The sequence below is a fragment of the Macadamia integrifolia genome, chromosome 1 (genome assembly GCF_013358625.1).
Source record: "Macadamia integrifolia cultivar HAES 741 chromosome 1, SCU_Mint_v3, whole genome shotgun sequence".
NCBI lineage: Eukaryota > Viridiplantae > Streptophyta > Magnoliopsida > Proteales > Proteaceae > Macadamia > Macadamia integrifolia.
Genome location: NC_056557.1, coordinates 28,218,923 through 28,235,642, shown reverse-complemented (window position 1 = coordinate 28,235,642; position 16,720 = coordinate 28,218,923). Strand labels below are relative to the sequence as shown.

Sequence of the window (16,720 nt, the reverse complement as noted above, 5' to 3'; positions counted from 1 at the left end):
CCCCATGTCTGGGCGCAGATGTGCACAACCAGGTAGCGTTGTTTTGTTCTCCTATAATCTTATAGTTGAGAGAGGTTTTTAGAGTGTTTCTCTCTACATAAATGTGTATGTTGACTAAGGTTCTATTGAGTTTAACAAGTAAAGAGAATACTGGGAGGACCGACATCCCAGATGATAATGAACAGTTATGTACTGCAAGAAATCTGGTAGGGATGGGGCTGAAATAAACCATGGGATCCTACTGCCTATAACTTCTTGGGGATTTCACACGAATTAAAAAGGTGCCACACAGTTTTGGAATGTTGGTTGCAGAAAGCACAGGAATCTTGAATATGCAGGAAAGGGGCTAGCACATTAGAAACATGAATCATACAAAAAAAGTTGGAATTTTAGGATGACTTGAAACTCCAAAATTGTTAGTGATAAACCCCAATTTTTGCCAAAATCTCACCCTCAGGAGTAATTTTATTGATATGATAATAAATCTCAGTAAGGGAAAAGAAACTGCAGAAGATTCAACATTCCATTGTCTGTTGCCACAAATAAGATTACTGAAAGGTAGTGGAATGTGAGTGGAGCAATGGAAGAGGGAATTTTGAATCCCTGAATAGGCAGATCAACCCATATGTAAGAGAAGATTAATCTTCCCGTTGAGCCAACAATAGGAGGTTGAAGGGCTTTTGATTCACTTTTATTAACTTTTAGCAAATTTGATCTGTGGGCTTGACACTTCCTCAAATTATTTGTTCCCTGTAAAGAATTGCTGTTATCTTTATGAGATCAGAAAAAAAAAATTATATATATATATATATATATATATCATCTGCAAACAATAAATGAGTGATTTCTGTGTTGCTATTCTTGCTACCTCAATGCCTTAAAAAGGTTCAGGTCTTCCTTGCCTTAGGCCATGAGTTAATGGATTCAAAGGCTTTGCCCTCTAATTTAATGTACACCAATGAGAGTTAAACCAATTTTAGCAATGATCTTATACACCGCACAAAGACTAATAAGTCCAAAATCCTCGAAGTGAACTACATTTTCCCTAATGGGGTCAGTTCACATGAATCATGTTTCCCCATGGAGGATGGGAAGGCGCTCAAGGGAGGGATAGGTGAGCGCTGGACAGAGGCATAAGAAAGGATCCAATCGATCCAATAACAAACTTCAAATTTAAAAGGGAAATAATAAATAAAATAAGATTCACCAAAACTAACAACTCTTCTATAGATCTCTCAAGATTTTTCATTGATTACATTAAGAGAAGTAAATGTTATAAAAAAAATGGGATCAAAAATGGGATTTTTTCCAGATGAGCCCAAGATCATTTCCAAAATTACAACCCTCTCAAAATCTGCTGCTAGCAAAACTATCCAAAATCCAAACAAAGAAAAAGATAAAAAAGCTATTACAAATTTTGTCCTATGATACCTAGCCTAGCTTCATGACCTTTTGGTGGGTCGTCAGTTGATAGTCGCCTCGCCTTTAAACCCCTTTGGACTATCACGGAATCTTAGCTTCAGGTCAATTATTAGAGACAATCAAACCAAGAAGCCTTATGGTTCCCGTCTGAAATAAGCTGAACTCTGTATATCCGAGTCAATAGCCTTCATCTACATTTGACAGGAGCCATCACAGAATCTCATGGGCCTTCCCATAGTACCGATTTATGAACTTTTCCTGCTCAATAATATCAATAGACATGCTCAAAAGTTATCTCCACATAATATACAATACTGTCTCAATCAAAAAATGCAAAACAAACTCCAACAAAATATCAATTATAAATTTATAATAAAAAAATAAAGTCCTAGAGGAAAGTACATCCATTCTAATTCCTATATCCCAAAGACTGCACATGCTAGAGGGCATGTATGCCCTTTTTCCATGGTAACTGTCAAACTGAATCCTGTCCTGTATATACAAGATGGAGCTTTCTGTGCAAGTGTTCTCTGGTAACTCGGGTATGCGTATGGAATGGGCAACAAACACATGCTTTGGCATAGAATACGGTACATGAAAGTAAGTGCATTGTCACAAACTAGTCACCAGTTATGGAAGATAAACTGGGACACAGTGGCATTTGCTATTTTTCTTCAATGGCAGTTATACACGTCAAATTGCATATCAGATATTCTTCAGTATAATCAGAAAACAAAAATGAATAGTTAAACGTTATGTAAATAAGCAGATCAGATCAGATCAGAATTCACTCAGGCAGGAACATGCTTGAGCCTCAAACAATAACATTGAGGAAAAATAACTACTTATGTCGATGTGTATAAACAATGAATGCTTTCATGTATTCGTGAATGAATGAACGGAAGGAATTGGTTTCACTTGAAAAAATAAATTTTTGAGGACAGGCAGAACAATTTGGAAACTCGAGAACCTTTTGTCAATTGTTGATGAAGTGGCTGATTTCCACTGATTGAGAAACCAAATGTCACATATTTTTTCTATTAGGCCTCTTAAAAATACTTACCCTGGAGATTTCTTGTTGGAAAGTTTAAAATGATTTAAGATTTTAGGGAGAATGAGCACGAAGCTGCAGTTTCAGCTCTAAAAAGCCCGTTCAGCATCCAATGGATACCAAGACGTGCTAACAAGGTTGCCAATGACTTGGCAAAACAAGTGACGATTCAGCTTAGACTTTGCTTTGGGGATGGTATCCCCCTATCAACTGTATTGTTTTTATGTTGGTTGTAAGTTGTAAGTATCGTGGACTAGCCACTTGAGTTGATTCATTGTGGAGGGCTGTACTAACATATAATTCCACATTTTTTATCAATAAAAAAAAGAAGCCGCTTTAAGAAACTACGTTACGATGGTATGTGCTTCATTTGATATTTGACAAGTGCTTCAAATAGAACAGCTAAAGCAGTGATGGTCAGAAAAGTAAAACAGCTAGAGCAGTGATAGTGAGAAAAGTACCTTCACTTCGGATATATCTGGAGTATCAGGTGTTTGAACAGGATAGAACTTGTAAAACTTCATTTTCTCATATGCTGCTTTAGTCTCCTCACTCATTTCCTCCAGGGCCTTTTTACGGGCTTCCCTTGCCTGGAAAAAAAAAAGTTATTACGTGTTCGAACATGGAAGATCAGAACTTTCAGTCAATAAAATTGCTCAAGGCAATACGTTTTTTAAAAAATACCATTCGATTAGCTTTTTTTGCTTCTCTAACCTTCTCCTTGACAAATTCCTGAGGAGCAACATCAGCAAGTATGAGATTTGATGAGAAATAAGAAATAGTCAAGAGTCACATGCTTCCCATTAACAAAAAGTACCTTGAACGCATCTTTCTGATCTTCAGATAATTCCTCCTCTTTAATTAGATCATCAGTAAATTCCTGGAGATTACATGGACACTACTTAGGCCAAGAGAAATTAGGCAATTGATCAAGAAGCAAAGTAACAGTGCCTAAATACAAACAACAAAATTGCTAAGCACAAAAATGATTCCAACATGGACACTGAAACTGCCAATTTTTCGCCAGGTTAGTCCATATTTGCAACTTAATGATTGTCACATTACTCAATCGATGAATATAGAGAGGAACTACAGTCCTCATCTCAAGTGGCAGTTTACAAAAAGAAATTCTCCGCCTGTAAAATAGATGCAGGAGCATCAGATAATGGTTTGGCGACCTCATAAATCTCCTCCTAAAGAAGTTCACAATGAAGGGTTAAGTATCACAGTCAAATGGTAACTTATGCAAGTTCTTATTTCTAAGCGGGTGATCGGGATATGCTGAAAGGCAAATGTACACAAGTAGTTAATCTGTACCTCAAGCTCATCCAAATCCCAGTCAAATTCACAAAAGACCTGCAGCAAAGATAGATCACAACTAAATGTTAGTCATCTCTTTGGTATGAAGAGGATAAGGATATTGGTGGAGGTCACAGGAAATCTAAGCAATCATTGCCTTTGTGTCATATTATCTTACAGGTTTTGGATCGGCTGGAAATATGATCTGAACAATAGTACTCTGCTCAATTTCATCCTCCTTCAGAGGCTGGTAGAAATCTGTCAAGAGAACAAAAAAGAGTTTCATAAAAGCAAATTGCTTATACAGTGAAAATCATTTAAAATTAGATATTTGTAAAACCATTTGAAGCAATCAGTCCGTAGAAGAACCTACTGAGCCAATCAGATGCAGCTCCACATCAATCACAGGATCCCCACCCCAAAAGGAAGAGAGGGTGGTGAGGAACAAGTGAAAATACGCACTTTAGCTACAGAAAATTGCACAATGTTCAAAATTTGGATCACAATATCAAGCATAAAGGATTGGATTCCATGGTTTTTTCTTCATCTCTTTATTCAGCACCTCATAAGTTGGCTAAAAAAGGGGCTGATCTTCATGTTCTCAGATTTCAAGATTGAGAAAGTTTTTATTTCTTTGATTTTATTATGTCTTGAGTTTGATTATGGCTTCTGCTGATGGCAATGCCAAAGGTGGACTCTGTTGACCGTACAGATCCAACCCTGCTAGAATAGGAGATGCAGAAAATGTCCCCACCTCAGACATACATATCACTATACCAACTAAGAATACCGTGAAGAGTAAGAAAATCAGCCATAAACATTCATTATCTGTTCTGATTTGACTCTACAAGCTCGAGCAGTAGCGATTTTGGGGCTCACAAAGCAAGACAAATTAAATTTACAGAGATTAGTACAGAGAGTGCAAAGACTTTGGACCATCTAAGTACTACCTTGAAGAAGAGATTAGGGCTGTAAATGAACAGGATAATATCAGGATCTGCATTCAGATCCATCCCATTTATCTTGGATACGGATACATTGATATTCTATCTGATTAAGATCTGATCTGGTTATGACATATCCAGTTAATAATCAACCAGATATTGAAAAGCCATACCTGATCCATTTATAATATACTTGTATCTCATAAAATATATCTGATATATAAATGGTATTATATGTAATATGAGATTAAATAAATCACATTAAACATAACAAGAGGGGTATTTGTGGAAAAGGAATTTAAAAAGAAAGGCAAATAAGTAAAAACAGGTGTAAAAAAAAGACCTAAAGCTATTTATCCAGATATTTAAGAAAAGAATACGGACATGGAATTTTAAAACTGATGGAAAAATTGGACATCCAATTAAATAAACAGACAGGATATGGATACAACCATATATCTGACACATATCCAGTCAGTTTACAGCCCTAGAAGAGATAATTGAAGTAAAATGGGGAGCAAATAACTCCCAGAATTAGAATAAGGTCTTCAAAAGAAACTTACAAGGTAGACAATAGTCATACTTCTTGACACGCTCTAGCTTCAAGTTACTCAAAGCAGCCCTGCAGCGCACAATTCAAGGATTATAAGGTTTCCCCACAAGGCTACAACTAACTTAAAAGGTTACAGAAAAAGGCAGACAAACATTAAAGAATGATCCACACTATCCTCTTAATATATAGGTCAGCATATCCCTGGGAGGGTATCCACTATCCACTTTTAACATGATGCTTATAAAAGTAACCCATAAAGAGAAAGCTGGTGGTCCGGTTACTGAAGGTTTTCCGGTGCTTGAAGCAAACATTGCCCATTTGTGGGAACTGAGCCACAGTCCTTAACTTCCAACCATTGGAAAGAGTAATATTCTTGTCACAAACATGGTGGACAAGCTTGACAAATTTTTTGTAATAGATTTAACCAAATTTTCAATTCATATTAAATTTATGGGAAAAGGTTTTTTGGTCTGGCGGTCTACGTAATGGGGAAGAGAGCGCATAAATATATATGCAAGTCCAATCATTATAATATGCTCGGGTGGATAAACTGGAATTAATTCAAGCTAACAACATCCAGATATATTTCACAAGCTATAATATAGCACGGACGAACAAGAAACTTAAACAGAATATGACTAGGATATGTCACAGTGAAATTCATAACTTTGAGATTTGGTTGGAACACCCACTAAAAGAAAATATAAAAACAAAAAAGGAAAATTAAAGTTAATAAGGCCAAAATATACAAAATGGGAAACACAATAATTAAGTGATATAATCCATGCCACGTGCATTCCTATTATACAAAGAAACAATGACTGCAACACTCCATCTATAGCATGAAAAAGATTTTGTGCAAAACAAAGAGTCATCATCATTACAATTAAAAAGGGGTGGGAAATCAGGAGAAGAATGATTACCTTCTTTGGGTGCAGCTCAGAGTGTAAATTTGGAACTTCAATTTGTCCACTTGACTATCCCTATATGATGATAACAAGAAATTAAACGATGAAATAAAGGAAATAGTTTTGTGCATTAGAATAAAGGGAGAAAATAATGAAATCACTTTGGGTGGAAATATATAGTAAAAGGGAGAGGGATCTACAACGCCAGAGTGTTGTTTCCCACCATTGAAGGGGTGAGAAACCGAACCGTCCGAAGAGGGTTTTAATGAGAAGCAAGTGTGTGGGGTCCATGGTGGGAAGTGAGAGGGAGTGCGCAGGAATCTACACGCCAGCGTCGTGGCAATCTTTTTCCCATGTTTAAAAATCACCATAGTAAGAATATGGAAAGAAGATACCTGTCTTCCAAAGGAATATATGGAACCCAATCCATCTTCATTTGCTTCATGGGAATTATTTCTTCCGTCTCCCTTTGGACTGATTTTATACCGATCTTATCAGAAGGCGGAAAAGGAGACACCACCTGTTCAATCAAGCACATGTAACTGACAAAGCTGCTAAACATGCCATCAAGAGCTCTCCTCTTGATAATGATTCAGAAAAAAAGACCACAAAATCTAGTCAACAATAAATTAGCACATGAGACTTCCAATGAACCTCACATCAGATTCAGGACAAAGTAGATTAATGTGAGGAGATAATTTGAGTCTTAAAACCCTCTGGAGAAAAATAGAAGGTTAGTTAACTTACCGCCACTACGACAGGTATGCACATTACTTTACGTTCTCCCTTGAAGTGTACCATTTGAGCTGAAAACATAGAAATAGATGTAATTGCAAAACAAGAAGAGTGGAAGGAAAATACAGTAAAACCAAATATTTGAAACTTAAATTTCTCAAATAAACCAAGAAAAGAAATGAAATATTGAACGGCTTCTCGTGAAAAAAAAAAATTTATTTATTTAAAACTGATGTATGTGGGCGTCATAATTATTTTTTCACATTTGCTAAGAAGTAAGAGTGATTCTGATAAGCAAACATATTCTACAGAAAGAAGAATAAAGATACAAAATCATACAAGATACTTACGCTCTGTAACACTGAAGAGATAGACTTTCTTTCCATGAAGCACCCCGCCTTCTTCAAAAGCATTCTGACCATAAATTGATGTGACCTTTCAGCACTATACAAATTCTTAATGGCTTTATTTTTTGTTATAAAAGAAAGTCCTTACATGCCAGGATTACCATTTATATCTTTAATATGCATAGTTCCTTGCGTGTCAGGGGGAGGGAGAAAAGAAGGTAATGTTGAACTGCAATAGCATAAAAAATATGTAAATTCCACTCACTTCTAAGTTTGAAAAATTCCACTTTAACTGATAAACTGAGTCCAATTGATCCCACTGCAATCAACATATCAAAATTTTCAGCTTCTGTGTGTTAATAACATTAGGAAATGATTCAGAAGTTAGAATTTCATTATAAAATCATAAAATTGGAAGGAAAAAAAAAAAGAAGAAGGAAGAATTGATGTCGCGTGTGCAATGAGATTTGAGACTAATAAAGTAGTAGTGATAATATAAGAAGAATAGTAAAATCCCAGTCAAACCTCTGTGCCTACAAGAAATGCAGCCTGCCACAGATCTTCCTGCAAAACAGAAACCAACGTATGGATCAATGAAAGAGAAACCAATGACAATATCCCACTGACTTGATTACTACGCAGATAACTTCACTATCAGAAGCATCTGGTAATCACATATCGACATTGCATTCAATTTTCACTAAATCTAAATAATTTGTAACTCAATAAAACACTGATAGTCAGTACACTAAACATTCAATTGAGCTTTGAAGTTCTTCAAATGCAACAGAAAACAAATCAAACCTCGCAGATTTATAGAAGAAATTCAAATATATTATAGATAAAAAGCAATCCAATCAAATAATTTAAAATTTGAAAAAAAGCAACAAACACAACTCCGCCAAAATTTTTTTTTTTTTGAAACATAACTCCCGCGGACGAAATAGCTTATCCAGGAAGCGAAAAGTTCAAAAACACGAAGCAAGACTAAAAGAACCTAAATCTGAGGCGCCATTGTTCATCAGATAAAAGAAAATGGATAGAATTAGAGAAAAAAAAAATGAGTAGAAGAAGAAAAGAAAAGAAAGACTAACCAGATTCCGCTTCTCAGAGAAGTACTCAGGCTCAGCTTTAGGTTTACGAGAAACAGAAGCTTTTTTTGCTAGTTTTTCTCTGCCGGAAGTTTTTGTTGATTCCTTCGGAAGCTCCTCAGTAGATTTGCTTTGTTCAATCTGGTTCGCCTTCCTTTTCGAACGTCTCGCCATCTCTTAGATAAAGAAAGAGAGACTCAAACAAGAAAACAAAGAGAAAGCGAACGAAGAAAGAGAGAAGATGGAGTTTGAGGCGTGAAGCGAACGAGGTTGGTCCCGAATTTGGAGGAGGCGACAGGCTAGAGAGAGAGAGTGACTAGAGACGCTAATGAGATTATGGGAATAGGAGTTTCTCCAGAAGAGAGAGAGAGAGAGAGAGAATGGGTATTTATACTGTCCAGGGGAGGTCGAGGCGTTTGAAATTGAGGGAGCGTTCAAATAAAGCTGTGTACGGATGCACCTGTTGTAGGTTTTTTTGGTCGGTCTGCATTTTCGGGAAGAGATAGAGAGAACACTATCTGGTCGTGTGGTCTCTACGCAAACGCGAGGGAAACCTGAGCGAGTGACGTTTTTATCTCGAGATTTGTGCTTTGCGAAGTGTCATAACTTCGGCCCAACATGTTAATACGATCCATGACCGGTTTGGATTATTCAGTCATGGTCCGGTCCAAGGGTAGTGGGTTTTTTTTTCATATAATGCCCTAATTGGCACTGATGGTTAAAATTACACCAAATTTTCACTCTTTTATAGTTCAAATTTATGTGTTTTATTGGGATATTGTGAAATGATTAGAATGCACAGTTTTTAGTGTCAATTTAATTTGAGGTTCATTTCGTGGTTCAATTTGCTCGGGATTTATGTTGAATTCAATTATCGTGGTCCGTTTGATATTCACCGCTTAATCTGCTAGTTTAATTAAATTATGTTCGTGAAGTCAACTAGTTTGTAGTTCATTTATTTTGTTATAAACTTGGCTAGTTTATACTTCGATTTGGCACCGCTTAACTCTATTGTTTAGTTTTATTGTACTTCATCAAATAAACTCGATTATTACATAAATGTGGGACCAATACTTCTTTAATATGAGAAGCTTATCCACCTACACCATCTTGGATCTTTCGAGTCATAATATCTATAGGAATTACTATGTTTACGACACTTTATATTTATATTTGCCAGATCGATCATAAGAATATTCATTTTCCCTCTGATGTCCTACTCCCCCGTATTTATAGAAGTACCATTAACTATTAACGATTTTTAAATATGAGATCTAAATCGTTCAATTGTGTCATGTTTTGGATTCGTACAAACATACATCATGATATATTGATTGACGTAGACCATCTCGGTCTTTCAATGGTTGAACCATATGGTTTAGACAATATAGCATTTTACTATTAAAAGATTACTATATAACTCAATCTCTATCAACTTACAACCAATAATCCAAACGAGGTAAGCAGAATAACACTATATAAATGTTAAGATTTAAATAAGACTATAATTGTTAAAAATATATATATTTAAATATGTATAGATGGGAAAAAAAAATTAATAGGAAATATCATACAGAATGATAAGATTTTAATTTAATTAGGCAAAAGATGATTTTCTTTGTCATGTTTCTGTGTGGATCCGGATTCTCTTGTACACGCATCAGATAACTGGCAACACCAAGGCATGAATCCCCCATTTATCGGATGTGTATTGGGTGCGTTGGAGTGGATTTTTTTTCCTATGTGTGTGTATATATATCTTTGTGTAAGAATATTATTCTTAAAGAATAATTTAAATATGTATAAATGGCCCAATTTTTTTTTTTTTTTAAATTATAGAGGATGGTAAGATTTTAATTTAATGAGATAATGAATGCTTTTCTTAGTCATATTGCGAAGTGAAATAGGCTCTTTGTCACAAAAAATAAAATAAAATAAAATAACCCCGGTCCAACATGTTAATCCGATCCATGGCCTGTTTGGGCTATTCACTTATGGTCCTACGGTCCAAGGGTGGTGTGCTTTTTCCATATGTTGCCCTAATTATCACATAAGGCTAAAAATAAAATTTTTACTTTTTCTAGTTCAATTTTATGTGTTTTATTGGATAATGATTAAAAAAAAAATGCAATTTTAGTGTCAATTTAATCTAATTTTCATTTGATGGTTTAATTTGCTTGGTATTTATGTTGAATTCAATTTACTTCTAGTTTGATATTGCATTCGCTGCTTAGTTTACTAGTTTAATTTTATTACGTTCATAACTTTGATCCTTTGCGGACTCAACTGGTTTATAGTTCATTTTGTTTTGTTACAAACTCGATTAGTTTATGCTTAAATTTGGCACCAGTTTACTAGCTTTATTTATTTTTATTGTACCTCGTCAAATAAAAATTATTATTAAATAATTGTGGAGTCATACTTCTTAACATGAGATGTTTATCCATTTTTATTTATATTCCCCTGATTAGTCATAAATATGTCATCTTTCCCTTCGATGTCCTACTCCCATTTCATAGAAGTATCATTAAACTATTAATGATTTTTAAATATGAGGATCCATACGGGCATAAATTATGATGTATTGATTGATTTACATTGAATTAAGTGGATCTAATTCATTTCACTTCTTTTACACATACACTACTTCCTTGATTAAGAATTAAAACACCATCTCAATTTGTGAATTCAAACCCTTGCCTACAAGCTTATAATTTAAGAGCGATTATTGTTTGCCGTCGGTGTGGTGAGCATCGGATGGCCGAGATGACATCAACATGGGCCCCGATGTCATTTTGGCCATTGGCTGCTTGCTGCACCGTCGCACCAACGACAGAGGATGTTTTCACATAATTTAGTCATGCTGGCTCAACATAGCCCAAGATTTGGCTCAAAAGAAGCCCATTCCTAATGTGAGCCCAATAGAAGCCTAAACCTACACCGGCATGGGCTTTCAATGGTTGAACCAGGTGGTTTAGATGATATACATGTTTTACTATAAAGTAACTTTTTTTTTTATCAAGGAATTCTATATAACTCAATCTCTATCAACTTACAACCAAGCAACCAAACAAGGTAAGCATTGAACACAATATAAATGTTAAGACTTAAATAAGACTATAATTGTTAAAAAATATTTTAAATATATACAACTGAAAAAAAAAAAAAATTTGGGAAAGATAATGGAGGATGATAAGATTTTATTTAATGAGACAATAAATGTTTCCTACATCATGATTTGTGTATGTGTGTGTAATACTGAACGAGATCCTCTCCCTCATGGGAGTGCACCCAGTGTGTATTCAAAGGTTGAGAATCCCTTGGGGTGTGTGCTCAAGTACTTCCAATTGTCTGATGCACTGTTGCGTTAGAGAGAATCTGGGTCATGTCAAGGCCATAATTGTTAAAAAAATAATTTAAATATGTATAAATGGCAAAAAAAGAAAAATTAGTGAGAAAGATTATAGAGGATGGTAAGATTTTAATTTAAGGATTTTCCTAGTCAGGATTTGTGTGTGTGACTACCATATATAAGCTAGCCCCAATTTTAATATGCTGTGGGCTTAGACCCAAAGCCCATGGGTAATTTTCAGATTTAGCTCATTATTTAGTAAAATGGATAGGACTGGGCCTGCTTCTGTTTGGCACGAAATTGACATGGACACTCCCAGAAGTCAAATTCACAATTCAATTCTATTTTATGCATAATAAGCCATAATTTTTCTCAACTAAAATGAGTAACTTCTTACCAAAAACAATGGACTAAAATTGGGCCTTGGGCCCAAAGAGAGCCCACTCACTCATCAAGATTAGGTTGTGCTCAAGCCAGTCCATATTTGGTCTGCTTGAATTCACTGCAAATGATTTGACCCATTAGCTCCAATTCAAATTAATTACCTTCTATTTATTTATCCAATTATTTTAAAATAATTATTTACTTTAACCCAAAAAAATATATAAATACTTTATTTACTTTAACCCAAAAATATATATAAATACTTTACATTTTATCCTCTCATTGAAATCAAACACCAAATCTGCCATAATCTTTTTTTTTCTTAAGGTAAGAATCTTTTATAATCTTAATCTGATACATTTCCATTTATCCACTTATGTGTGTGTGTATTTTATGTAATCAATTAATATCTTACATATATTTTATGTGTACCTTTCCATTTAAATGGTCATTGGTTTTGGTTAACCCCCACATTAATCTAACATAGAAGAGGGAATAATGATGTTTAGATTGATAGTAGGTGGCAATTAGAGGCCTAACCAGTATTCTGTGGGCTTGGGCCTTGGATTCTTTTTAGCAGGTTTGGTGCAGTCACAGCTTGGTGAAGGCTGGATGTAATTAGGACTCATCGCAGCTGAATACTTATGTAGTATAGAGAAAATAACATCTATCTATTTAAACCAACCACCCCACCCCCCTAAAAAAAATATATATATATATATATAGCAGTGTACCTACCCATCTCCCAATAATTACTTATGGCTCTAAGGAGAAGCAAAATGATCACTCATGGGTCATGACTCTCCTTCTACTCACTTAGGCGGACAATTTGCATTGCTTCTTGAAAGTGTTTGCTGGACTCTTATATACACATGCATAAACTATTTTTTGAACATTTAATTTGAATTCCAATCAAATGGTATGAAAAGTTTTCCATTACCCTAGAATCTTCATCCATCCAAGGTGATTTGACGTTTTCTCTATTTACAAAGGTCTTAAATACCTTTTCTCAATCTAATCAAGGGGTCAAATATGTAGATTGAGAGGTTCTAGTCAACATAATTTGATGATTTATAGATCTATTTGACACTAAAGTACATAAATTGAATTATTCTTTCTAGTTCGAGTCATGGAAAAAACCTCGTATACGGATCTAGGGGGCATTGTTCATCTATATTTATCCCCATGAGCCATCTGTCGAATCGTTACAATGGATGTTTGAACCCAAAGAAATAGAAGTGATTTTCGAAAAGTAGGTCTTTACGACCCGATAAAGAATCAAACTTATGTAAATGTTCCCTTTATTCTATATTTACTTGAAAAAAAAATGCACTGAACCTATAAGAATTGTTCATGATATTTTACAGGAGGCCAAAAAAAAATAATAATAAATAAATAAATAAAATAAAATAAAATAAAATAAGAAAAGAGAGAAGAAGAAGAAGAGAAGGTCACCCATATTTAGACATAACATATTTGTATTTTGCTTCGACATTCTCTCTCTCTCTCTCTCTCTATATATATATATATATAATGAATTTAATTCTATATTCTACATAGATATAACGAATTCTAATTCTATATTCTATATTTCTTATAGAATTGAGAAGTACAACATTAACTTTATTTTGCTTAAATTCAAATCATTACACTTATTTCTATTCAAATGGAGTTTCATTTGTCTTCTAGACTATTAATTAATTATTTCTGAAGTAAGGAGGATAAGTATTTTAATGTGGAGAAAGTAATAAATTCTCCCCCCCCCCTAAAAAAAATAATAATATGTACTATGCATGCATGTAGTTATATATGCTGAGATTTTAGTTGTGTTAGTTGTATTGAGTCATATTTGAGTTACTTTTCCATGTATAATTATAGCTATCTACTATAGTCAGTGTATAGTCAGTATAACTTGTCGAGTATATTTTATTGTATCTATACCCTCATAGTGAATACAATACACATAAATACACAATTCTATTAAGAAAAAAAATTATATTCAGTGTATGAGTCAGCCTTGAATCACCCTTCCATGTATAGTCATTGTTATCTTGTATAGTCAATGTATAGTTAGTTTACCTTATAGTAAGTATTTTCTCTTGTATTTATATCCTCTTCATAGTGAATACAATACACAGAAATACGCAATTCTATCAGCAATATGTATATATACCTATATTCCAAGCAAAAGATTCCATCTTATTGTAAAGAAAAATTGCAAGCAAGAGGTCCATTAGGGTTCATACAAGGGACACACAAAAGAGTAGAAAATGACCCATTAAGGAGCTAGGATGGAGTCCAAGAGAACTGCACACTCCTTGAAAAACTGAAAATAGTACATAATGGACTAATAAAAATGCCTTTTAGATGGACCAAATCCCGAAACACTTTTCGAGGGAGTAGTACCAACCACCAGGTCAAGCCCTAGATCGGCTCTAGAGAACTAATTATTGAGTCAACTTTAAATTACACCCTTGAATTTTCAAATCATATATCCACGTACAATGCTCCTGAAATTGGGACCCAGAAAGAGAGAGAGAATTCTATTAAACTTGTGTCCCTATTGGACAGACAAATGATCCATGTCTAAAAGGACCAAAACACTAGTGCATGGCCTTCACCATAGAGTCACCGTCCAAATATAAAAATAGGAACAACAAGAAGGAAACAATAATCACATTGCATTATTCCATACTAGATGGAACATGGTCTCATTGGTTATTGACATATAATAAAGTTATGTTGAGATCGAATCCTGAATCCAGTCTTCTTCTAATAACTATTCATATGGGACCTAATGGACATGGGTTTGAGTTAAAAAACATTTTTTCCGTAAAATGAGATTGCATACAATTTGATTTTCTTCAGATTTTATAGCACATGGCAGGACACTTCTGCATTGGGTACGTTACTGAAATTACATCTGCCTTAGTGATAAAGGCTAACGTAGTTATACCCATTCATTTAGTTCATAGTATCAGATCAAGTATTCTAAAACCAATATTGATATCAATATGTATCGATCATATCACATCTTTTTTTCCTGAGAGGTATCGATATCAACATGGGTTTTGATTATTTTACCCTCTGTTTGTACCATATAGATACATATACAGCCGATCTTATATTGATTCCTAAAATCATGATTATGCCTTCGAGGGGAAAAAGGATGAATTGTGTAGAGGGAATTGTTTTGAGTCCTTACAACTACCATTCTATTTACATAAAGAACTTGAGAACCATGATCATCTATATCTTATATTACTAGTATATTACTTTTCTTTTCCTCTATCATTAATCAGCTTTGAATTAATTAGCCAGATCCTGTCCCCTTGAATCCCCTATTTGCAGGTAATGATGATCTTAGATACAATATATGTATTAATGAACAATATCAAGTGTTTTTGCACTTTTGTTGTCTTCCATGAAATTAAAATAGCAGGAAAAATCAACTCAGATTCTTATGTTAGTTGTTTCCCTGCACTTATTAAACAATTCAAAATAGATGTTTGGTTACAAAAAAAGTACAAGAAAAGAAACAATAAGAACTAAACCAAATTATATATCACCATATTAATGGGATAATTTACTGATTGTATTGTGAATGGGGAGCACTAACTTGTGTAATTAAAAAGAATTTTATCAAGGATCATTGTTATTATTATCTATATCTTATATTACAAATTTCTCTCTTCTTTCTTCCTATTTTACTATTCAGCTTTGAATCAGCCTGTTCCCCTTGAATCCCTAACCTAACCCTTTTGGTGGAGAGAGAGAGAGAGAGAGAGAGAGAGATGCTCATATCATGTGTTTTGAACTTTTGTTCTCTTCCATGAAATTAAAATATGGGGAGGACCCACTTAACTCAGATTTTAGGCTAGTGTTTCCACGCACTTATGAAACAATTCAAAATGGATATGTTTGCTTACAATGCAAGTACGGGAACAGCAACAAGAGGACCTAAACAAAATTATCAGCATTAATTTCAGTATAATGAAGGGACAATTACCTAATTGTATTGTGAATGGGGAGCACTAACTTTTGTAGTTTGTACTTAGTCCTTCTAATACAATGTATTTAATAAATTTAATCATAACAATCTTATTAGTGTGTTTTCCAAGAGTGCAATCAGTAAAGGGAAGCCCTAATTTCTCTCCACCCAAGGTGAAGAAATAATCTGTTTATTCATTCCATTTGACCTTCGGATTGGACTCAATATGAGTATTGTGACTATAAATAATAAGTGTGGGAGTTAATGATGAAGCTAAAGTCCAATCATAGCATTACATCACTCCATTGGTGACTGGAGAAAGAAAACTAAATCCTTCAAATCATCTTCGAATTTACTTTCATTGAGCTCCTTTCCACTTGGGTCAATCTCTAGGTACAACATTTAAAATATAAAAGGAAAGGAAGGAGAAATTGTGGAATCTTGCTCGGAATGAAATTTGCATTTGTGGCTCAATACAATGCTTACTCTAGCTAGATCAAATAAAATTGTGCTTGGTGAAGTAAGAGGGTTTTGGTCCTTTGCATAACTATGCATGTAAATGATCAAAATGTTCTTGAATCCATTAAAGTAGAATATACAAAGTGTTTCTAGGTACTTAACCATAAAAACAAGTAGTCTTAGG

At 34.3% G+C, this 16,720-nt stretch overlaps 1 protein-coding gene across 1 annotated transcript; it reads right to left on the bottom strand.

Annotated features, from left to right (window-relative positions):
* Window positions 1-1,202: 1,202 nt before the first annotated feature.
* LOC122074202 (protein HEAT INTOLERANT 4-like) lies at window positions 1,203-8,771 on the bottom strand. Its single transcript, XM_042639058.1, has 14 exons — window positions 8,354-8,771; window positions 7,785-7,823; window positions 7,525-7,578; window positions 7,263-7,326; window positions 6,925-6,983; window positions 6,573-6,697; window positions 6,193-6,252; window positions 5,280-5,338; window positions 3,951-4,030; window positions 3,791-3,829; window positions 3,291-3,353; window positions 3,158-3,205; window positions 2,935-3,063; window positions 1,203-1,680 (listed from the first exon to the last, which is right to left on the bottom strand). Exons 1-14 carry the CDS (start codon window positions 8,522-8,524, stop codon window positions 1,633-1,635), a joined length of 1,038 nt encoding a protein of 345 aa, XP_042494992.1. The 5' UTR covers window positions 8,525-8,771; the 3' UTR covers window positions 1,203-1,632.
* Between the last annotated feature and the right edge of the window lie 7,949 nt (window positions 8,772-16,720).